This window comes from Bradysia coprophila, unplaced genomic scaffold (assembly GCF_014529535.1).
Source record: "Bradysia coprophila strain Holo2 unplaced genomic scaffold, BU_Bcop_v1 contig_151, whole genome shotgun sequence".
NCBI lineage: Eukaryota > Metazoa > Arthropoda > Insecta > Diptera > Sciaridae > Bradysia > Bradysia coprophila.
In genome coordinates this window covers 8,298,654-8,324,778 of record NW_023503423.1, presented here as the reverse complement: position 1 = coordinate 8,324,778, position 26,125 = coordinate 8,298,654, and the positions used below count along the sequence as shown (strand labels likewise).

General features: G+C 33.7%; 1 protein-coding gene across 2 annotated transcripts in view; it reads right to left on the bottom strand.

Annotated features, from left to right (window-relative positions):
* Positions 1-25,705, bottom strand: part of LOC119074832 (restin homolog) — a 43,880-nt gene extending 18,175 nt beyond the window's left edge. Inside the window, exons 1-4 of one of the 2 annotated variants that reach the window (XM_037181126.1) lie at positions 25,420-25,705; positions 21,774-22,475; positions 20,482-20,595; positions 14,746-14,835 (exon numbers count right to left, since the gene is read on the bottom strand). In XM_037181126.1, the coding sequence (XP_037037021.1) occupies positions 14,746-14,835; positions 20,482-20,595; positions 21,774-22,361 (792 nt within the window). In that variant the 5' untranslated portion in view covers positions 22,362-22,475; positions 25,420-25,705. The remainder of the gene's footprint in view (positions 1-14,745; positions 14,836-20,481; positions 20,596-21,773; positions 22,476-25,419) is intronic. The other variant, XM_037181125.1, reaches the window with a different exon arrangement.
* Positions 25,706-26,125: the final 420 nt, after the last annotated feature.

Here is a 26,125-nt window from a genome sequence, read left to right as displayed (position 1 = left end):
TGAAAAGTCTCGTTTTCGTGTGTTTATTGACCTCGGCTTCGCCTCGGATCAACAAATAGTCATGTAAAATACTATTAACTGAGCATTTCGATGCACTTTTGATATTTTTGGATATTCGATATTATTAGTCAGCCCTGAACAAGGTTCCACAAAATTTTTTGATTTTCATCCGTATTTTCGGTGACAGTGGTGCATAGTCCTTCCTGTCTACAGAGAGAGTGGAGGAAAACTGGTTGTCGTTGCAATCAATAGTGCCCGAAATTCTAATAACAGTTGTACAAAAATTCGGTACCATAACTGCAAGGGAAGCCGGCAGAGACACGCGTAGTCTTAAAAAACGTGATTTTCAAAAAGTCATAGAGGTGTGGATACTTAAGGGATGAAGCTAATAAATAGTTCTAGCAGTAGAGCAACTTTTCCTCTACCAATGACCCACAAATTATTTTTGGAGACCGTCCGCTTAGAGGCCGACAGAAGCTCAAAGTTTTACCCTCATATTTGGTAAAAATTGCTAGTTTCAGTGGCACCTGAAACACACATATTACACTTTTTTGTAATCAAAATGGTTAATTCTGAAATGCGGGAAGTCTCAGCTGTCTATCGACACCACACTTGCAAAGACTCATGTCAACAGTGCCGATATGTTGTGCGAATAAGTAAAATGTGTCAAAGCAATTGTAAAGGATGCCTAAAAATAGTAGGACCCCTGTGACTAAATATAAAAATTAGATCGTCTGGGCTGTTTGTATTTGTACTTCCATTTCTGTTCATTTTAACAACCATGACTATCCAAGTAACTACTAAGTCGTTGGTCAATGTATCATTTATGTAAACAAATTTTGTTATTCCGAGACAAAACATATATCCGACCCGACATTCGGTGATGGTATTTGCGTTCAATGATATCGAACGTTCCTTACAATTGCAAACGTTTCACATTTCCATTCAATTAATTTATGCTGAACTGACCAAAAACATGAGTCTCACTAGGAGAAGTTGCTCGATCGATTAAATAAGTTGAAACACGATTCAGCCGATTGTATGGTCAGTCATGTACGCCGATAGAAGATGATTTCAATTTACCAAAACCTTTCTAATACAACGAATAATAATAATAATTCATTTCTGTTGTTAATTAAATTAAAAACCAACCGACGAAGTGAACCAATTTTTTTTTTTTAAACAGGAAAACAGCAAACTAACCACAACAAAAAATTGAACAAAGAATATGAAAACGTGATTCCGTGAAATGTATATCTCGTTATGTTACTTAATTAAAATTATGGATTTTTATTATATTGAAAAATTTGTATCTCTTTTTGCGTTGTACATTGAACTCATTTGTTGAGCATCATCATCATCATCATCGCCATCAACCATCACCCATATCATTATTATTGGCCGAGCAGAAAAACGTATTGACCATATAAAAGATTTTGTGGTGCTTTCACATAAAAAAAATGTAAATTAATGATATGCGCGATTATGCAAGTGAAAGTTTGTCGCGCGGGGGCCTAACTACTGCTGGCCACAAGCTAGCATAACGTGTTTCACGCATCATTTGACGAAAATGTCTGGATTAAAGTCACCAAGCTATCACCACTTCAATTTTCTTTTTATATAATTTTCGCAAGATACAAAATCGATGAAAAATAAAGACATGCGAGTACATGATACGTGTGTAGTGTACAGTACATTGTAATGAACGAATCATTTAATGATTGTCTTTTTAGATAAGAGAAAGCCATTTTAAGAGTTTAATTTTGCTTCTTCATTTTTATTGGTAATTATAATTGTATACGTGCCACAGCACATTCTAATATTGTTTGGTGAGCAAATTTGAAACACCGAAAACGTTTACGGAGCAACAACGGGTGCAACATTACTTTAGTCGATACATTGGTATGATAGTCCCCCATAGTACATTTAAACAACTGAAGGTAACGCACGGGAACACATGTAACTCTATTTCCCTTCGATTGAATTTGATTGCAGCGCCAAGTGTAGCACTTGCAATTTCAATATAACTTTCGGAGTATTGAAACATTTTTCCAACAATTCCTGCTATCATATTCAACACCACATTCCATCAATTCTAAATCGTAAACGCTACACCGAACAGAACATGATGTTTTACTTTAGTTCACCTGAATTACCTTCAGTGTTTAAATATACTCTTCCTAACTAGTTTTAAAATATTGCGACTTCGTCGCGTATTTTCAACGTTGTTTATGAAAAACGTTGTTCCTAACTTATGCTAAAAGGCCTTTTTAGCGAATGAGAGGTTTCTGGCAGAGCCGGAGAGCTTTTGTTGTCTTACGGCCAGAAAATGACTCATTACAGTTAAACCATTTTCTGGCCGCAAGACTACAAAATGACGTACTGTCTTGGTGGGAAAATTTGTGTTTCGACGTTTGGGATATATTCCTCACAACAAAAAATGTCCTAGCAAGAGAGTACTATTGTGATAGACCAGCATACAGCTTGTTGTAAATACTTTCCCAACTTGTTTATTTAACGTCAGCACATTACATATTATAATTCGAAATTTGAATTTAAAGTGGTAGAATAACGAAAGAGTTCTAAGAAATATTTCTCATAAATTCGAGGCGATATAGAACCAAGATACCATCCGAAATCATTTTACAATTATTCGGAATCGACAATTTTCTGTACGAGTTGCATTAACTGATTTATTTACTATGAATGGCAAAACAAGCAAATTATTTTTCTGCACGGCAAAGCAATAAAATGAAATCTTCACAATTTTACAGCTATAGTCAATAAAAGCGCACCTTTTCCTTTCAGTTAACGATGACATTTCTCACAACAATTATTAACATTCATTTAGCATCTTTACACGTCTACGTACTCTTCGGTTGGCATTGATGGATGTCTTGCATGTTTTTTTTTTCTTTTTGACTAAACAAACAGTAACGATTGAAAAGGTGCAATCAAATACGACTAAATAATGGCAAACCGAAAAGTCTCCGCTCAAATCTTGTCAATAATGTTATATGAAAGGACAGGTGTAAGCTTTAATGACTGGTTGGTAAGTGAAAGCTTAAAAGTATTTCGAATTGCCATTTTTTTTGCGTTCAAAATGTGGTTTCGGTTAGTTGAAAAAGAACAATTTTTTTTGTAAAAAGAAGGTTGGGCTTTAGATAAAACAAAATAATCGTGTCGATTGTCGATTCAACCGCATGTCGATATTTTAATTATTTAAAAAAAATGTCTTTCACGAGCGTAATGTCGCAAGTGCTGTCATATGCTCATTAGATCAAGGAAATTGCGAAGAGGAATTCTTTTACAGCTTTGGTATCCAAAACCACTGTCAAAATTTTTTCGGTTTGCAGTGAGGTGATTTAAAACTGAGAAAGTGAGTTTTTCGTGCACAAATTGGAAAGCTGAAGTCATGTAGCTATAAGGCCCAAGAAATAGTCTTATTGGGTTTTGTGACTCATCTACTCTGAAATGTTGAATAGTTGAAAGAAATGGAAAAATTTGACTTCATCGGTCTATCGGTGTGCTTCGTGTTAGCTTTCAGAGGTTTCAGAGAACGAGTACCAAATAATAAACGGGAGTTTAGAGAAAAACTTCTTTGTATATTGAACAAATAAAATTAACTGATCAATAACTAGGCAAGACACACTAACATAAACTGAATCAATTGAGTTACCAGATTACTCGATTACTAAATCCAACACTTCTAAGACTTCCCTTTCCTTGGCAAAGCCATACTTTATACCCTCTTTACTACTTAGCCTCAGTATGGGTACTTAGAGAGTACCTTTGATTTGCAAGAATGGCAGTCATTCTACTCCAAAAATGGACTTATTTGTTTCACAATTAGCATACCAGGTCTTAGACTATTTTACCGGGAATTAATTTCCTCAAAATTCGCTAATTTTTTCATTCAAGTTTTATTTGATTGAAGTGCTCTCATTGATTTTATGACCTTTACAGTTGTTTTGTTTTTAAGTTTTTTGAAACCAGAATTTAGAAAATTTTGAGAATCTTAGGTAATTTTCAAAAATTTCGTGAATTTTGATTCCCTAAAATATGCTCTCATTGCACTTCTAAGACCACGTTGAGCTTGGTGATATATTTTTGGCCGAGACATTCTTTCAATCTATTTTCTACCATGAAGACCATACAACTTCTATGATAGAAGACTACATGATCCACATTTTTGCGTATTTGCCACTTTTGTGCCATCATGGCTTCATGGTAAAAAATAGATTTGAAGAATGTCTCGGCCAATAATGTCTTCAACTCCAAAATCAAATTTTTGCTTTCTACTGTTTTCATTGGCTATGACGACGAGACGGTTGTGTTGCAAGCATAAGTTTGCTTTGAAAATTTTTCAAAAGAATACCTCGAATGTATTTTGAGAATACTGTAACACAACTTTTGGATGATGCCCCTCGGCCTTTCATTCAAAATTTGGAACATCATTGAGCTTACTAATTTCTAAAGTTAAATTATGCAATTCGTTTCAACTACACTTTTTTATGGAAAATTATTCAAGTGCTTACAAATATGACCCAATAAATGAGATAAAAAATAATAAACATTTTACCAAATACACTTGTGCGGTACATTCAGGTGATGGTAAAAAAAGCTCTTTGAATAAGTAATAGACGAAATGATGTAAAAACGTTTAAGTGTAAATTTGTATAAAAAAAATAATTTTCTTCAATTGAATTAATTAGGGAGTTGCTTGATTATAAAACGAATTCAAATAATAAAAAGTACTCAAATAAAGAGCTAAAATCAATAAACAGATAATTCAAAATACAAAATACAGAGAAAATAAATTGAACATCCACAGCACATCCACCAGTACTACATAAGTCATAAGTGACTTCTTCGTCTTCTTCGACTTCTTCTCCATATTTTCTATTTGTTTTTTCTATGATAAATATATTTTTCAAAATGTTTTTCACGTCCATAAATTTGAAAGCATTTGCGTTCTGCTCGAATCGACTTTAGGTGAAATTTAAAAAAATGCAACTTCAGCGTCTTTGTTTGCTTTTTATGCATTTTATTTTCACAACCAATTCATCATAGTGCATATGGAATTTTTCGCTAACGTTTTACGTATGATAATTTGGGTCACCTAACATACAGGCTGTGCTATTCAACAATGTGATTTCACTCGACAACAAAATAATGGAAAAATCTCTGAAGGTTTTTTAATGGCTACATTAAGTGAATTATAGGTTTAAACAATCTAGGATTTATAACTACGAGCTGAAGTTGAGAAAATCATTTTTTTTTGGTGTGTGATAAATTCATAGGTCTTTTAAGAGTGACAAGTTAAAAAAATATTTTAATGTGCCCAGTGAAGCATTAAAGAGATATATTTTCGTAAACTATTGTTTAAGATCTCATCTACTAATAAAATGCTAATTAAAAATAATTTGTTTTAAAAAAAGAAACGGTTACGATTAACAAATTTGAACGGAACGAATTTAAGTATAAGTCCCGTTGACTGGTAGCACCAAAAAATGACTTCTACACTTCTTACAGAAAAACACCATTAGCAATTTCAATGTTACTGTAAGGTTGTGCGCTAGAATCGTTATGGGTTAATTCATCATTTTGCGACTGTTTTAAGTTTCCCATTTGTATGATGAGATTAGAGTAAGTTTGTTTTGCATTGTTTTTTAGGTCAAATATACGGTACAACTAATAAACAGTCAATATATTGTTAACGATAAAAACACGAGTATGTATCCAATCGACGGTCTCATAAAATCGACGCAATTAAATTTTGTTAAGAAAAGAAACACTGGGACAATTGGTGTATATAACAAAAAAAATTGTAATACTCACAACGTGTATATATAAGAATGTGAACAAAACCACCTCTCGGCTGACTAATATTTTATCAACATAACTTTTGCATTACACATAGGAGTGGTACATCACTTCCACAGCGTTTTCCATAGACAAATTCATTATGTATGCTGTGTGTCACATTTGGACGTTTTTTTTTTTTCAAATATGAAACGTGAGCTCGGCTTATTTGTTTTTTCGTTTAGCAACTTTCATTTCTGGCGGTTCACGTTATACACAAACATAAAAAAAAGTTCTCTTCCAATTAATGCAACAGGACTAGATGGTTGAGGATTTTGCCGGTCTTGCATGTGTAACATAATTAACTTCGTTTTGTTCAATTTAACTGCAAAAACGCAAATGTTTCACAACAAAACGAAACAATTAAAAACGAAAATGTTAAATGTGTGTAACCTGTGTAACATTTTAAAGCACATTTCATTTCAACAGAGCGCAACATAATAAAAAATGATTCTATGTACAGAAAATGGTATAAAGTCGGGTGTAAAATGGCATGGAAAGATCATTATTCATTTTAGTTAATGCAATTAAATAGGTGAGTTAATGACTTTGCATTTTGTCGACATTTTATCGATGATTCGGGAATTTCACCTTCAATAGTCATTTACATACCAAGGGATAAAAAGGTTAAAATTGAGTTTTGAACTTTGAAGAGTAACCGAAGCTAATACACACGAATCCATATATGGAAAGTATAGCTTTCGACGCATGTAGCAATGCCAAATTGTGGCATGAAAAAAATATTTCAACTAGCATTACATGTACGTGGAATACTCATACATAATCAAATGTTTTGCTGAGCTAATCAAATGCTTCGCTGAGCTCCAATAAACAGAAACTGCAAAGCAGAGAGCGTAATTAATTATACGAAAGAAGTGATTCTACTGTGTCGTTTTGTTCAGACAATTAAACGAGTGCTGATTCAACAACAAAAAATATATTTAAAAAAAAGTCACTACAAACTTGCTGAGTCTGCAGAGCCGAGTATTTGTAGGAGGAATATTTTGTGTACCACACGTTTCCTTACAGTAATGACCGAAAAATATTTATCTGGAAAACAATTAAAAGCAATCCTTGTCATACCACTGCCTTTTTAGTGGGATTTAGAATAGGATATCTTGAAAAAATTATTGGAACATTAAAATGAAGTCATTTAGAGACACAGCACCATTTAAACGACCGAAAGAAGTTCTAAATCTTTGAGGTGTATGTTCTCGATGCAATCAACAAAATAAAGAGAACAATTATCAACGAGTGTTACATTAAACTAGAACCAGTGCCTATTATTGGTAAATTTTACCTACGTTTTACCAAAATTTACCGATATTTTACCAAAAGCGAAATTTTACAAAAATTTACCGAAATTTACCGAATATTTATAGAACTTACTATACTATAAATTCAGTAAATTTCTAAAAATTTCGGTAAATAATCTGCCCTGCACAAAAACGCTCTTTACATGGATCCTGCTGTAAAGCTCAATGTGATGATCTCAGCTCAGAATTAAGAAAAGACTTTAGTAAACTAATAAACAGATTTCGTTAGTGAAGTGGCCCTTATTAAAGCTCACCGAAGTTTCATCGATTTTGAATATTTTTTCCGAAAGCCACAGACTCATATTATCAAATTTGAACCTAATATTTGCGCTGAGAGTACTCGACATTTTCTTGTCATTGATGTTCTATTCTTCTTGCCAAAATGACACCGGCGTTTCGTGTTTTGAGCGTATACAAAGAAGATTTTTGGCATCAAGACCTATCCAGGCATACACAAAACTGCCATCGATTAGTGTGATATTTCGAAATCAAAAGAATCCGCCGGATTTTTAAAATTCATGGAAACTTATCCGGGCGATTTATACTAAACATGTCACTGGAAAAATGTTATTGGACTGTTCTCTTCGTTAATAACTAGTACGCTTCTTTCAATAAAATGTTTTGTTCAGAAGCTCCATACATCACCCGACTAACTTAGTCATTGTAAAACCGTAATAGTTCCGTATAATATTTATGTTATAAACGGTCAACATTCATAAATAACATAATTTAACCTACAAATGGAAAATTAAATATTTTTGTTGCAAGAATGAAAAAAACGGATTGCGGTTCTTTTCGCTTCACAAATGGTAGCAAAGATCAGCTTACCTCCTTATTCAACGATCTGCAACTATTCCATAGAATTTTAAGGTTTCTTAATTCACTGTCTGATTATTTTCTTCTTTTTTTATTTATTCTCTCGACTTTATTCTTCACAACAACAAAAAATTGTATGAAACAATGCCCCTGATACTTAAGTAACAACAAGAGGAAAAAAAATATTTCTAACACAATGGGATATTTATTTGTGGATATAAATTAATTTCATGCACTAATGCACTCAACGATCACAGAGCATTTAACCTAAACCACAACAACTACAAAAAAAAAAGTCTGCAACGCTGTCGCAAATCCCAAATTCTGACGTGTTTTGAATTTAAAAATTGTCCAATTAAGTACACTTTCATATAAAGTATTAGATAGATTCAATAAATTGCAACATAAAACACACGTCCATGAATGTTTGAATTGAACATTTAATATGAAAACAAAGCGAATTATTAGTGAAGCCGCTAAACAAGTGGTTTTCCGTGCGAATTCGAACGCGATCGCTTTATGACTAAAGTCAAAATTTAATTCACGAAAAGACGTTCAAGCCAAACACAACGATCGCATAATTGGCCTTAGCTTTATAGTGTGGTCTGTTATATACAAAAATGGAAATGAAAATGAAAAAGTTAAGATTGTTGGTAAAAGCTTGAAATCTCTCAAAAAATTTCTGGAACTAAACACCAAGACATATTTTCGAGAATTAAATTTGTTGCAATTCTCGAAGTTTCTTAAACTATCTTGAAATTGAAAATGCTATTCGAGAACGTAACCAAATTTCCAGGTCTTTAATTCTCGAAAAAAGGCATTAAATACTGTTGAATGTTTCTACTCGTGTGACCTATGCCTTCCACAACTATGCCTTATGTAATAAAAGCTGATGGTAGCCGCAGAAAGATTTGACGGTTGTTACCAAACCAAGGTGATGTAATTGGTTGATCTTACCGGCGAAAGCATTGTTGCAAAACTCCTACTAGTGCATCATAGGTTTGTCTCTAGGTTGACACTGTGAAATATTTTGGTAGTGAAAAGGTCGCAAACTATTTAATAATGATCATGTCCTTTGTAGGTTTTAAGGACAGGTAAAGTAAGAAATAGTCTGTTATGATAACGATGAATTGGGTGCTCGAATTAGAAATTGAGATGGGTAGTGTAGTTATAGGTGCAGGTGTCGCAAAAACAACGGAAAATCAAATTACACTAGCTGCCTGTGAAGTAAGACATTACTTGTGCACAAGTGGGTAATTTGTGACTTTTCCCTTGGCACACGATATGTCTTGTCAAACACGGCCTGCGGACGCGAGGGACAATTTACACATCTAGTGCCTGAAAAAGCATTCATCACTTGGCGGCATTAGTAACTATTTTGGAATAATTTCGTTTCCTTAAAGAACAATTCGTGCTGAAATAGAAGTCAGCTGGTACAATGTATATTATATGATGCAGGCAATTTGTCAAAAAGTTAAGTTGTTGCAAATAATCCACGCCATTAGTCGTATAAATTTAAACGTCAGAAATCACCAATGAAAAAACAAGTATAAAATAACAAAGGAGAAAAAAGCTCAATTTGACATAAGCGAATTCGGCACTAATCCACGCCATTAGTCGTATAAATTTATACGTCAGAGAGAGCTTTTTTTTCCTTTGTTACGATCTCTCAGTTTTTCTGTTTTGCGATTTAGTATGGAAATGAAAACTAAAATTGAGATATCTTTGCTGTTTTAAGTGGTTTTTCGTATTTTTTTATAAAAATATTTTCACACAATCTGTTAATGCCAATCGATTCCAAACACACTTTGGTCCAAAAAAATATGAAAAACCACTTAAAACAGCAAAGATATCTCAATTTTAGTTTTCATTTACATACTAAATCGCAAAATAGAAAAACTGACAGTTCGTAACAAAGGAGAAAAAAGCTCTCTCTGACGTACAAATTTATACGATTAATGGCGTGGATTGCGTGGATTACGAAATGATCGCTCTATTTGCCCCTTCAAGTAGATATTGTCTGATGGCTTTGTTACCCACTTCAACAAAACCGATCTGTTTTGTTTCATGCAGCCCGGTAATAGGAGACTGCAACCATTTTAAAAAAGAAACAAAGACGAGCAACTCTCTTACAGACTGGACTATTCAATTCATTTTCAACCGATCTATCCACGAATAAAATGTACGTGCGCTTACACAAACACACAGGTTACACACCGTACAGGTATAACCGAAAAGTTTTACAACTCGAGTTGTATATGAGTCTCTTATTTACACGCAAAACACATCGATCTCTCCTTTCTATTCTTTTTCAGTGTGTTTCGCTTATATATGTTTCAACATTTTTGTTTTGTTTATAATTTATTGTTGGCTCTTTTCAAAATATAATCGGGAATATATATGATGGCTATTATTGAATTGAATTACACTCTCCTCTGGTATACAGAGTGTGTGCATGGGTACACTCTGAGAAAGATAATTATTTTGTTTATGTTTGCGATTGGCCACAACAAAATAATGTTAAAAAATTCGCGTGTTTTTGTGTCGAAGTATCGGTTTTCACAATCTAGGATAACCGATTCGGATAAACCGATATAATGTTATCATATAGCCAGCTTTTAATTGCAAAAATAAGATCAAACCGAAAGAAAAGCTAGATGTGATGAAGCACTTAAAGACTTATGAATTGAACAGAGCCACGGCAGTGTAAACTCAGGCAGGGCCGTGCATTTTTCGAATGTCAAATAAGGGAACTAGTACACTCTATGAAAATGAACTCAAATGAACGCTGGCATAAATTGAATTAATTTTATTAGGAAAATACTCGGCAACTAGATATAATTCAGATATCTGGTCAAATCGTCAAATGAAGTGCTCCTGACTGGTTTTACTATGTCGTGATAGAATTACAGATGGCACAGAAAGTTTTCATCAGTATTTTCAAGGAGTGATACTCGACTGATTGAAAAACTTCCAAATTATCTTTCTTACTGAATTCATAAATTCAATTACCCTTTATGCCATGCCAATTCCCTTTCTTTTTTTTATTCGAAAGTTCCAAATACAAGCGATTTGTATTTTATTAGGCGTCTGTCACCCAAAAGGTCTTCAATTCATAAATATTTCTGCCTTTGTTTAAATATTCAATTACTATTCAACCACGTAGCGACTGCTTGATTCTATAGCAATTTCACGGTGTCATTTGCATAAAACGATAGAAATTGCTCTTTGATGTTATTTATGGTAATTTTCGGTAAAAATAAATGATCGGACGGCATAATGTGAATGAAATTTGAAAAATTTATCTTTGTTATTATGAACATTATAAACAGTTGAGAGAACGCTTAATATTTTTATGTTGAATTTTGTTATCAGCTTTCTTTCATTTACACTTTTAATTTATATGATGTTGAGACCAAAAATACATTTTTTTTAGTTTTTTTTATCTCTTACTCAGAAAAATCCTTTTTTGGAGAACTTCCGGGCAAATGCAATAAATTACAAAAATTTCTAATCTATTAATAAGTGTTTTTTATCGCACTCCATATTTGTTCTGCATTAAAAATGAGTTCGAAAGAAAACAAAAAAATCCATCAGGTCAGCAGATTTAGATTTTGGTTTCAATTTTAGAGAAATGTTACAGTAGCGTGGGTAAGAACGACACCCAAGTTTTTTTCATAAATTCAGTGCTTTATAATTTGATCGATTTTTTATTGATTCGAAAATGAATGTAAACTTTCCTAGCAAACATTTGTCTAAAATTTATGAGGTTTTATTACGAGAATGGTAATTAACGATCGTTATTACTTTCTGTTTGAGCGTTAAAAATAATTCAATTTACCAATATTTTCATCTATTTGGTACCAATTTCATGAAAATAACGGTCGAGCGCTGTAAAATATTTGTAAAATGGTGAATTCAAGTGATCATCTCAAACAAAATCTATCGAGTACAATTTCCCGTCAAATTGTCAATTGATAATCAATCAAATTATCGGTATTATCACACTTGGGATTATTTTTCGGAGTGAAAAACCGAAGTGACTAGTTGCTGGCGCCTGCCAATAGACACAGTATTGTTGAAAAGACTATTCGCAGGCGTCGGCGAATAGCATTTTCCAATAATAGTGTGGATATTGGCAAGCGCCTGCGAATAGCAGAAGACATCTTTAGCTTGAGATATTTCCTCATTCCCAGATTTTGCATACATGGATTGTAGGCTAAAATTATTTAGAACCAAAAGTTATCAATAGAACCACAGAGTACATCTCATGAATATTTAACTTGGTCTCGTCTATTACTTGTTCAAAGTTGTTGAAATTCGATCGATAAATTGAGTAACTTTCAACAAGTAATTCCTCATTTCCACGATCAAGAAAAGTACCAATTCTTTTGGTTAACAAACATTTTTATTGCCTGCCCCATGCGAAAATTGACTATTACACGGCTGCATACCCCCTGCGAAAATGATCCATTACACTAGGACACATTTTGGGATCTTTTGACTTTGACAGTTCTTTCAGGTAATGAAATTTTTTGTTTTGCTTTGTTTTCGTTTTGCACCTAGTAAACCGAAATATGAGAATTGTCTGTGATATCACATTACTCAGAATATAGAACTGTTACTGAAAAACTAAAATTTGTCATTGTTGGGTTTCTTCAGTGGAAATTGAAAAACAAAGATTTTACCACAAAACTATTTATTTATGATTTGCTTTTTGGACTAGAATGAATTTAATTAATTTCTTCAAATTATTCACAATACACGTAGTCCTCACGTATCATTTATAAATTGTTTTTTTTTAGAAACAATATTGGAACGTCGGCCATTTTTGAAATCAACATTAAAACCAAAAAAAATTATTTCACAGAACATACACACCAACAAAAACCAGTCGAGATGTTTCTTGAAGCGTTTCAAGGAAGTAAAATCATTTGACCAATTCGCCTTCGGCTCGGATATGCAAACTCTACACTTGTCTCGAAAACAGTTCCCGAAGCTTGTTGCTCAAAAACTTACTCGTGAGTTTGCTCGTATCACAAAATTGTGTCCTCGTGTAATGAATTACTTTCGCAGCATCCAACGTAATCTACTATTGTCGTCTATATCACTTCTTCATATGATGAAAATAAAATTCATGTTTTGCATTTGAGTATTTACAACTTCATAGACGGAATAAGTATGGAACAGAAAATACTAACTTCTAGTCCAGCAAGACAACGTAAAAGTTAAAATATACTAACTTTCTTTATCCATCTGTTATTGACAGCTAACGACGAAGAAAACAAAGGACAGAGCACTGTCTAGTGTTCTCTTATATGGTAAATAATAATATGTGTTAGTTAGAACCATTGACGTAACAGATTTTCCAACAATGATTAATCAATGGAAGTAACAGATTTTACGGTTACATCGAAATATGTTTACCATAAAAAAAATAGGACTTTTGATATTTTTAACGTTGCGACTATTAGAATATCTACGAGTAAGTGTTACATAGAAAGCGAATGAATTAAAAATCATCTTGCCAAGCCGCGGATTTGAACACTACGGGACCTCTCGATTATGAGTCGAGAGCTCTAGCGCCAAAGCCACGGGATCAGAAAAATGATATTTACTTCGATCGCCTTTATGTTGCGTAGTGTGCTAGATTGAATGTGTAGTGTAGTGTTGATGACTTTATGTTGGTTAAGTCGTTCGATTGGAATTATTTCACCAAATACCTGAAATCTCCAAAATGCCCAGCAGCTTTATCACGTGTGCGTGTTTGTATCAATAGAAAATTATTATTCATTCAAAAGGCAATCGTTTTTTCTTGTCGATAATATCCCATTGATTTGTAGAAACGTGCAACTTAATGTGGATCAACTTAAGTCGCTGGTTACCCATAAAAAAGAGTCTCAGATTCGACAGTTTATTGAACTTTGAAATGAACTTTCATCAGAACATATAAATATCAAGCCGTGTATAAAGTAGTAAATTTTATAAGTTGAACAATGAGTTTTATCATGTAACTTCACGTCGAAAGCACAATAAGAAAATATCGAAATCAAAAGAACTTATTGTTGTGAATCGTCTTGGACTTCTTTTGCTTCTTCGTAGTTTTGATTTTTTTATTCATCTATTCAATAAATAGACATTATGCTGTGTGCATTGTTTGCGGCTAAACGCTTGATTTATTCCATTGAATATTTCGATATTAACGGTGTCCAAAATAGCGCATAAATAAATCGGTTGTTTATTTGAAAAATATCTTTCTTTTTGTAATTCGAATCTTAATTTGAAAAAAAAAATATTTAAACCTCCCAGATTTTGAATGGTCATCGAGCTCATCCAGTCGTTTTTTTTACGAAAAGGTTTATAATCAATGAACAGCATTCAACATAAGATGATGCATTGTCCGTACATGTACGCAAATACTCTACTTCCATTCTTCAACTTATACGCTCGTGTTGAGTCATTTTATTTATAAGTGTGGTAAGACTAACATTATGCATCAGCTCGGAGAGGGAGTTTGGGTTTATCATTGCATCGAGACATAAAAAATGTTATGCACCTATGTCCAAACGTTTATTTTGACGATTTGGATTATGATCTGCGCCTTCGGCTTAGGTTCACAATCACCAACTCGTCAAAATAAACATTTGGACATAGGTGCATAACATTATTATCTGGCTAAACAGAGGATCATTGCCACAATTAAAACTCCCTGAGTATTCTTACAAAAATATGAAAATTTAGTACTTACAACTCCATTCCTGGACTTGATAGCTCTGACTTTTGTTGCAGCTTTGTTTGACTGCACGTTCTGCTTATCTTTCACTTTAATTTCCTCCAACTGAAAAAGAGACAAGGTTAGTGTTAGGTTCATGTGTTTCCAAACTGTAAAAACTGAGGAGAGTTACGCGTCGCTTGATCTGAGAGAACTATTCTTTACTGGCCTTAAGAAATATGGAATGGATTTTTAAGAAAAAGTAAAGAAATATATGTGGAGTGTGAAGGGTATGAGGCTTCCCTGCTAAAATCTGACATCATTTATTAGGAAGCTCTTAGGAAGGCATTGCACTGAAAAATGGAAGACACGAGAAAAGACGACTATCTGAAGAAACGGTGAGTTCTTGAAGAAGCGGTGAGTAGTCGCCGATTCTTCATGAACTCAGTTTTTCTTCAGGAAAGTGCCGTTTTTCAATAATTCGTAGAAGGGAATATTTTTTGCACTAAATGGTAAAAAGGCGAGAAGAAATGATGACTTCCTGAAGAAAGGTGAGTTAATAAAGAATCGTTGACTACTCACCGCTTCTTCAATAACTCACCGTTTCTTCAGAAAGTCTTCGTTTTTCGAGTCGTCAATTTTTCAGTGCAATGAGACATTATCGATAAAACATTCGAACATGCCTACTTATCAGGAACTTTTGCAACTTTTGTGGAAATATGCTCGTCGCTCCAGTGCTCAAGAGCTTTTGAAATTAATCAGCATCAATTCGAGTTTCGATTATTATGATCGATGAGGCAAAATGTCGATACTCCGACCTTTTTTTTTGAATTTTCATTACTATATCAGTCGGTAAGTTTATATATCATCGTTCAATATGTACTTCGAAAGTTTTGACGAATCGAATATTGAATGAATTTTCACAACCAAACCTGTAGTATGTACCTACTGTTTCTTTTTGGCATAAAATTCAGTTAAAAACAAAATATTTTCCTTATCAATGATCAACGATCGTACTCGTTGTTCGGTACAGTACAATAAATTAATGTTAAATTCATATTGCGTATATAATGCTGTGAACCATTAAAGAGTTATTCAAAAAAAAAAGAATTTTTATTTCGATTTCTTTCTTATGTACATGTAAGTTTATTGGTTGCCCATTCAATGAGTGATTCATGTTTTTGTCAGTGGTTCTTACGCGATTTAATAACATGTTTTTAAATGTAAAATAATACGAAAAAAAAGACTTAGAAATAACCACAAGTCAACGCTATACACAAATTCACGTTCCTCTTGCATATATATAAGAAATTCCCACAATGCTATGTTGAGGTGAAAAAGAGATATGAAAGAAAAAAAAAAATGTTGAAAAATAAGCGAATTCGCTAAACTGTTATTAGGAGCTTGATATAACCACGCACGCGATTACAATAAATTTCTTTGTATAAGGGACAATGGAATTCTTTACGCTTTTCGTTTTATTACTTTGTTCTTGTTGGTGTTTTGAGTTAGGCGATCCAATCGAATAGATAATTTCCTATTTTATGTAGCGAATCTTTTTCTTCATTTTTTTTTCGAGTAATTTTTTTATACTCAGCGATAAAGTAATGATTACAAGAGGAAGAAAAAAAAAAAGAAAGATTTCAATCCCAACGGCGACCCAACGGCAACTTATTTGATCGCAGATTGCAAAATGTTATATTTTTAAAATGTTTACGATCCATTTTACGAGCTATAGTTTTTACGATCGAATTGCAACTTTGTTTACATGGAATGGTGTTAAAACTTTCAGAAGAGTACACACTACTCTATACATTGAATCAGAATGATTGCGAACATTGCATCTTCGAATGTGCCAGGTCATGCACTGATGAAGTCTTTTGGGCTCAACCCAACACACTTGAGTAATTTTAGCAATTCAGTGCGTAGCTCAAACTCAAACTTTAAATTTCGGTCGAGGTATCGACATTACAGTGAACGACATCTCAAATGTCTCACTGTCAAATTTTTCTGAGAATTTTATTGTGTCATTGCAAATTCACAATGACATTCTCTGAAAAAAATGACAGTGAGACATTTGAGATGTCGTTTACTGTATATTAGAATACTAAAAGCTTAACTATAGATCATCAGCTTAACTATAGATCATCTTCAAGGCCGTTTGAAATCAAGGCCATCTACGTTAAAAATAATGTCATTTGAACGAAAGATTTTGAACCGCCGCCTATTGTTCGTTCCAACGCACTGCTCGTAGCATGAACATAAGAAATATTTGGAGGCTGATGAAGTCACAGTAGGCACTGCGTTTCTTTCGTAAAGATTACTTGTTTTCAGGCATCCATAACGTTATAACCGAAATCAATTTCGTTACAAGAATAACGTTATTCGAGTTACCGAATCCATTTTCGTTATCGAATAACGTTATTATTAACGTTATTCGATAACTGAAATGAATTCGGTTACTCGAATAACGTTATTTGAATACCGAAGTTAATTCGGTTATCGGAATAACGTTGTTCAAAAAACAGAATGAATTCGGTTATTTCAATAACGTTATTCGATTATTGAAATTAATTTCGTTTTTTAGCTCCGTCTTTCATTTTTTTAAAAAGAAATATATGTAACTGAATTTTTGAATAACGTTATTTGTATAACCGAAATTATTCGGTTTTCTGAATAACGTTATTCGAATAACCGAATTCATTTCGATATTCGAATAACGTTATTTGAGTAACCGAATTCATTTGGGTAATCGAATACCGTTATTCGAGTAACCGAAATGATTTCGGTTACTAATAACGTTATTGGGGATCCCTGCTTGTTTTCGTTGTATGAGTTAAAACACACAATACAATCAATCTTAAGCAGTAGCTCTCATCACAAAAGCCTCCAAATTGGACATTTGTCAGAGGAGTGTTCATGCTAGGAGCAGTGCGTTGTTCGTTCTCTTTTTTACACAGGATTTTAAATTTAGTACTCAAATGGCAGCTCCTTTTTGACAGAAAATTTCGGGTTAAATAAAACACAACGAAAATTATCTCAGGTTACGTTTGAAAGTACCGTAACTTGAAGATGATCTATACAGCGGACGACAGTGAAATTTGTTTTATAATGATTCGCTTCAGCTGTTTTTCAGCTGTATGAGTGGATCATACAAACAAAACTACTTAGGTCTTTATACTGTTTTACCACTACCACGCCCGTGTGTGTAACTATTTCAACCATATAAACACGTATCAAGCTGTTTTGTTTGTATGATTGCACCAGCTGTCAAAATTTCACTGACCTTTCCTGTAGCAGATGGCGTATACGATAAATTGCGCTTTCTGTTTCAAATTAAGGTTCCCTGTTAATGAGAATTTGGAAAAGACTGGAAGCGAAAATACACAAATTCTTAGGAATTTCAAGAATTTGAAAGAATTTTCAGTAGTTTTCCAGACACGACAGTTAGTACCAAGATCAATTTTTCATGGCACTGGTCGGTGTGAGTTGTTGTTGGCACATACGAAATATGCGCTGAATCAATTTTTAAAACCCGCTTTACCAACGCAAAATCTCTCGTTTAATACTTCGCCAGTGGAACCTGCATCCCCTATAATAATAATCACTTACTAACCGAAGATAGCACAAAAATAACATATCCAAAAATGTTGTGAGAAAAATTTTTTACGTGAGAGAGGATACATTATTAAATTCCATTCATAAATGCATCATAAAGACATAGATGAATTGACTGTGTTAACATATAAATCGGCTCTTAGTCGATTCTGTTGTTTAAGACTTAATCGAACTTAATTATGGCTTATTCAAAGCGTAAGACATTCTAAATTTTGGTGGGACCTCTCAACAAATATTTGTATAAATAGACTATGATAGCCATTTCTCGATATTCCTAAGAGAATAGGATTGTTAATCAATCAGGGTTTCTTTCTTTATATTCATACTGAATCGTACTTTCAAACAATATTGTGTTCTTACTGGCCTTACACACAGCGGCGTAGGCATCGCTGTGTGAAGCTACGGTTATATTTACAACGTCTAAATTACGATACCCGTGTTGTCACTAACGCGACTCACGATTCGAAATGTACACATGAATGCAGGGACTAAAATAAGGATTTCTGTGCAGGTGGGAAATTTTTCGAAGGGGCGCCTAAACACAAAATCTTGGGCGCCAAAGTAACAATTTTTTATCCAAAAATAATATCATGTGTTCAGGACGTTGACGTAAATATATTTTACGATTTAAATGGAATTATTCCCCTGACCGTAAGTCTAGGGTCTTGCATCCAAAAAATCATTCAAAATGTCAAAATGTAAAGTCTCGTCAAGTTGCCGATCATACCTGATGGAGAAAATGAACAATATGACCTAAAAATCAAATTCCAGAAAATTACAGATAATTATCGGTTTACTGGACTAAAAGGTATTTTTGGTAGAATATCAGCCCTAAAAATCACAATAGTGGTGAGTTTTTGGGTATGAGGATGAGTTTTGTCTATAATTTATATATCTCAATGGATGTAACTGAAAAAATTCTCAAGTAACGTCTATAACATTTGTGATTTTTGATGAATTTTTGGACCCCTACTTATAGGTAAAAATATTTATTCAAATATTCTTCGTTAAATTAGGCTGTGTTCCGCCATTTTAAAAAATCTGAGTAAATTACATACAGTCAAAGGCAGTCAATTTTCAGCATAAATTAGCTTCAGTTGTTTTTCAGCTGATCCATACAAACAATAACAACCGTTTATACGTCTTTATACGGTTTTACCACTATCATGCGCGTGCGTGTAGCAGCTTCAACCGTATGAACAAGGAAAACCAGTTTTGATTGTATGTGTGGATCAGCTGAAAAACAGCTGAAGCAAATTTATGCTGAAAATTGACTGCCTTTGACTGTAAGGCACATTCCATGAAGACAAATCAAGTGACCAAAAACGGTAGTAACACATTTTGTCTAGCATATGGAAAAAAATTATTGAATTTTTTCATCGTTAAATAGGCGTCCAAAAAATCTAAAAAAATCTCGGATGTTTACCCTCCATACAGACATTTTTTGAGAATTTCTACCGATTTTTACGTTAACACACCAGAGAGAAATAAATGAGAAACAAAATTCACATTTTTGTTAATAACTCCATTTTAGAGTTTCATACGCCACTTCACTGAAAATAGTTCTAGGCCAAAACCTTTCGAATGATTTAGTTCCTTTAGTGTCACTTTTTACATGCCTGTTTTCTTTCCATTTTTTTTAGTTTTTAGGAAAGTGAAAGCTACAAATGTGAAATACTTTGATTCTGTATCTCCATCTAAATGATGATAAAAGATTATAGAAAACTGATATCGACAATGCCATTATCATTTTTCAATTAGGTTCAATGCGCCGCAGGCAAAATTTGTATTAAAATTACATTCATTTGACTATTTCAAGTCAGATAATTGTAATTTTTCTTGTGGGCAGATCTGGATTCGCAGGTGGGAATTAGAGGGGCGCAGGTGGGAAAATTCCCACCTGCGATGTTCCTTAGTTTAGTCCCTGCATGAATGCTGCGAGCCTGAATACCTCGGGGGCAACCAACAAAAAAGGGTAAGCAAAATTTAAGAATGAAGAAAATAATAATTGGAGCAGTAGACGGTTGTTGCAGACGCAGGATCGCCCGTGATTCACAGCACATGAAATAAATTTTCGAAATCGTATGTATTCGTATGTATAACGCACACGAGATCGGATAAGGTTATTTTCGTTAGTTAGTTTATTGCACTTACCAATCGATGAATTTTTGTTTTGGCAGATTTTGATATTTGAGTCAATCGTAATTCATATGAATCCTTGAGTTCACGTAAATCGGTAGATATTTGACGTTCAGCTTTGGAAGAAATCTGGAAGGTAATCATTGGATGAGACTACAGTGGAAAGTTTTTTTTTCAGTTTTAATTGGTTCTATAAAAGTAAGAGATGAAGTTCAAATTCCGGCTCATACCTTACTCTTAATGTACACATTTATAAAAAGTTAGCAGCATTAGGAGCTACTTTATCGAAAAGGTTGATACTCTCAACCTGTCTGTACTAAGGAACCGCTTTCGAAGAAACATTGTCCTCGGGACTGTAACAACTTTTGGAGAGTGCCTGTTTTCTCAAGAGCTATAGATTCTTTAGAAAACCAGCCTACCGGTATTTTCCGAATATGTGCCTTGTAGAAAGGCATTTGACCCTAGAAGTCAAAACTACTTTTTAAAAAAAATTCTTCGATGCTTTTGTGGCTAAAGGGAGGTGATTAAGACCCGCAATTCAAATGCACTCTCTTGTGGAAATTTCTCTAGGTACACAAAACGTACATGCTCGTGTGTGGTGGGGTGTCATTGGAAAGGTAATTTCATGTTCTTTCGGTGAAAAAGTGAAAATGCGAGCCCATTTTCGCATACGGACAAGGTTTAGGGAAATTATTTCTTAATGACTGGATAACATCCACTTTACCCGAACGGAAAATATTTATAGTCGCAGGAGTTAGCTGGTGCTGACAAGAAACATAAATATAAAAAGAGTGGTAGTTTTACATAGTCTCTATAAGGCAGCTTCAGCTGCAGTACTTTACTACGAGAATAAGTTGGAAGTCAAATCGACTTGTAGATTCAAGTTTAGAGCTGGAAACGTATCAAAAATTGTCTGTTCAATTGAAGTAATAGATCCAGAGACTTATCGTCTCTCATCGGGTCGCAGATATAGGCTGGTTTCATGTTGTTAGATTTTTAAAGATGAAAATTGGCATGGCAGACCTTCCAACAAAAATTGTGTTCTTTATTTGGCTTCAATCATTTTGGCACCACTTTCACAGCTGAGAACTTGTTCCTTACATTTCCTACTCTTTCCCCAACAGTTTTTCAATATTTTCCCAAAAACATTTTTCGGGAAAATAGAGAAAATTTTGGGGAAAAGCAGGAAAAGCTATGAAAAATTTGGTCAAAAATAGTTCTTGGATAAAGATCATCCCACACGGTTTTGATTCGTTTTCAAAACTTACTTTCTAGATTGATGACTAAGACTAGCATAATAAACTTACCTGTAACTTTTCTTCCAAATTCTTATTTCGTTTCTGCAGCATGGCAATTTCTTTATTCAATTTGGAGATTTCGGGTCCATGACTGTCAGGTGTCGACGTCGATGCATTGTCTAGTGTTTTTGGTTTCGTTGAGATCGAAATTTTCTTTGTAGCCTGTAGTTCCTCCTCGAATTTCTTTTTCAGTAAAATTTTAGCCTTCCGATTTTCGGCATCACTTTGTGCCTTTAGCGCTCGTACAGCGTTTTTTTCATTTGCCAACATCTCTTTTAAATCAAGTATTTCTAATCGCAATTGATTACATTGCGCATTTAAGACTTGCATTCGTGACGAATTTTCCTCCAGCTTTCGTTTCTTTGTTGAGGTCTTGTCACACTTTGGCGGTAATGGAGGTTTGCTTACAATTTTTTTGTGTTCAATGCTGGCCGATTGTGACGATTCGTTGTTTTTAAATCGTTTCGAACAATATGTGGCACCGGCACATTTAAGATCAATGTCTATTCCGTTTTTCCTTTTTTGCGTTTGATTTTCACTGACATCATCAATGTCATCTCCGAATTCGGTAGATTTAACCGGACTTGCGGATTCCATATTCGATTGTTGAGTGGTAAATTGATTTTCACTGCCCGGAATTTTTTTTATGTCCAATCTAATTTGCAGATTTCAGATTACTTTATTGTCTGAATTTTTACTCGCAAGTACGATCTACAATTGAAACGAAAAACAATTTTTTTTTTAAAATAAAATTCAACAGGAAGAATATGCAAAACGTTTAATTTGTATATATGGAAATGGTTGTAACAATAAATCAAGTTAAGTTGAAAGCGTCTCTGACATTAACATAAAAGATTATTACATCAATCGCGTCTGACATAAATCTAACTCACAAATCTAACGTTTACAGTCAACACTCTTAAATTTTTGAAGACTTGTTTACTATCGAGCATATCTGACGGAATAATATGACTCACATTCCCCTATACGTATAATTGCTTCGCTTTTTAATAAATGACAATGAAAACGAATGTACCGAGACCGCCCAACCCACAACTAATTTTTAATGAATATTATTATGAGTTAGTTGATTGCTGAACTTCATATTATATAAATTGCCGTTGTCATTGTTTTGTTCGAGAATTAGATTTGGAATTTGAAAACAATAAAAAAAAAAAATTCGTTGAAACCCATACGAAGTAGGATGCAACCGATGTTGAATGTTCGATGCTTTTTGGTGAATGACTAAAAATCGACTTATAACAAAAAGAATTTTGTTATTTGGTTCACCTAGCAATATTCTTAAAGGTCGTACGTTCTAAAGTTAAGGAAATAAAAAATTGCAGACCGGACTTTCATTTACTTTTTTAATCCGCAAACATATCGTAACTGCTACAATTTTAGGAATTTTCATACTGTTAGAGAATTATATAGTTAGAGAGCAGGGGGTGTGCATTGAGAGAGGAGATTTTCAACTGAAAAGGCGTATACCGACACCACTATTTTATAACGGATGTCAGTTTGCCCTTCAGATGAAACAATAGAAATACAGTGACATCGGCTTTCTGCGCTTGCCTTATAAAGCTTAACCCGCTCTTCGTTTCGTTCACTAGCGTAAACGGTGAGTAAACGAAGTGAAGTGCGGTTCGTGTTTACAGCTTGTATCACACTATACTCCGTTTACTCACCGGTTTCAAATTAATAATGAAAACTGTTCTCTCTTACCATTGTTATAATGTAAACGGCGGAGTGTAGTGCTCGTGCAAGTACGGTTTCCACTCAACAAAAAGTACTACGTGTGAGAGCCGCGAGAGAGCGAGTTGTCAAGTAGACAAAACAATAATTGAAAAAATTCAATTTTGTCTCCCACACGATGTACTTTTTTGGTAAGTGGAAATCAAACCTTAAAATGTACGGCAAGCATATTTACAGTTTTGCTGCCTAATCTATTACTTTATTTGGTCGAATATTTTCATCGACTGATCTCAGAAATCTTTTACTTCATTTATTTTATAGCATGCTTTTTGCTATATAAGACCTCATTATTCAGAGCTTGTCGTTTATCATTGATGTAGTTGTCGATAACAGATGACAGCCGTTTGTAACAGGTTATGTTCTATAGCTTTCAAACCATTTCTCCCTGTTACTTCTACATCCGTTATCACATGACAACAACAATACGACAAAAGGGGTTCTCATAATTCTCTCCCTGTTTCTTCTATTTCGTTAGTTTTAGCATACATGTTACAATAAAGTGACTACCCGTTTAAATAGGTCTGTATGAAATGTAGAAATGACAACTAAAGACAATTGGAATCGAAATTTTTCAGACAAAATTTGTGAGAAAAATGAATCTCTAGGAAACAAACTTCAGAGGAGTGTCAGCAGTTGAATATCACATTTTCTAAATACTTATCAGAAAACGTTTCATCGCAGATTTCCCATGTTAATACACTCGCAGCTCGCTTCATCCTCATACATCTTCGTTTTCATGAATTATTTCAAATTTAATTTTTGTAGTGACTCGTTTTGCAGATATGTTTCAAATATTGTAAATAATCAATTGTCGACCGAGAAAACTTTTAGCAATAAATCACATGCTTTCTTGTATAAAATGAAACAGTTTGTCTGTTTTTCTTTTGCATCCGTTCGGTGTCAATCGAACAACACCCACTTAGGGTGGAAGAGATATTTCAATTAAATTTAGTAAAGCTCAATGTTTAATGATTTGAAAACGGTATAAAAGCCTTTCCGTTGCACATGCCGGTAATTAATGTTGCAACTTTTAAGCATGGATCACAGAGTCTCCGTTTTCGTTCCGTTTTGCCTCCGTTTAACGAATTTTTGTTGAGAGATCTCTCAAAAATTCAAATAAAATTTTTAGTACACGAAAAGTTCTCTTCTACTCCGTTGAAGGAGCCACTAGAAAATTTTGTTGTCACTTCATTCGTGCTACAACCTGTCCCTTCAGAATCTAGATTTTGTGTGCTGTATAACCAATTCTGAATGAGCTTAGTCTCAGTCTTATTCAGCAATGACCCCAATTCTGTGATTCGTCCTGCGTAGTCTGAAAAACGCGCAATTTACGACAATTTCAAAACGAATTCTGCGGAGTCGATCCACCGTAAATATATTCAAAAGCCAAAAAACCATTTGACACACTTCTGTTCTGTGGTTATATAGCCCAACCTAATCAAAATTAATTAAAACATGAAAAATATGGTGTACGGTATGCTCACACGGAGAATATGACGTGCGTGTGGAAAATAAAAAAATAAAAAAATTGAGAAAAAATTTTCTTTGCATTATGTCAGACGGGCGATTCGAATGTTAGGCAAGTTATTTTTATTAATGATTCAGCGGATTTGTGTATACATACAGAAAAATATAAACATTTACATATAGTTCTTGGTTGGACCTATATAGTAAACCACTCTATTTATAATTACACTATTTGGTCATTACATTAAATGTTTAAGTGGATAAGATCGAATGGTTATAGTATATACACTCAGCTGCATGCTGAATTGCCCATACAGAATTTTTTATTAAAGTTCAACAGTTCATCTCTACCTTGAATTTTAAGTCTAAAATTAGTGGAGTCATACAGATTATTCACATTTGACATTACATGTAATTATATTATGATCTCTACCTCTGGTTGTATACGTTCAATTTGTTTTTTATTTAACTAGAATACAGGAAATACGCAGTAGCAGTCGTTTGTTTTATTAAAAGTTCACTAAGTTAAATTTTAATATTAAAGTCGTTCGTTTCGTTTCAGTATTTTATGTTTACTTAATTCTCATGAAATTATGTTTCAATTGTTCACTGTTTAGCAAAATTACTAAAAAAAATAATTTTTGTTTCGTTTAATTTTCGTTGCAAAGTATTATGTAGTGCAGTTATTCGTAGATTGGACACCGATTGACTAATTTTGAAAGAACAACATAACGCACACCGCACACTGTACGAAGTTCTTTCATTATACATTCATGAAATTAGCATAAATGCCTGTGGCGGTTGTATGGTACCCTACGTACACGGTAATAATCATGGGAATCGTTAGTGAAAAGTTGTGTGGGAACAATTTCTTTGATGGCTCATCAAATTTATATGTGATCGGATCAGTGATGCATTTTTACTTTTTGATAAATTCAAAGTTAAGTTTTAAGTTGTTCCAATTGCATTGCCAAGAAAGATTTTGGAAACAGCTATTCATCTGCTGTTGACAGTAACATCAAAATAATCGATGATCTACCTAATGTGGTCCTATATAGAACAATGAGTGGTTCAACGAATTAAGTAAAAGATTTTATGTTAAACACTAGACAATGTCTTCAACAAAAAAAGTAACAGAT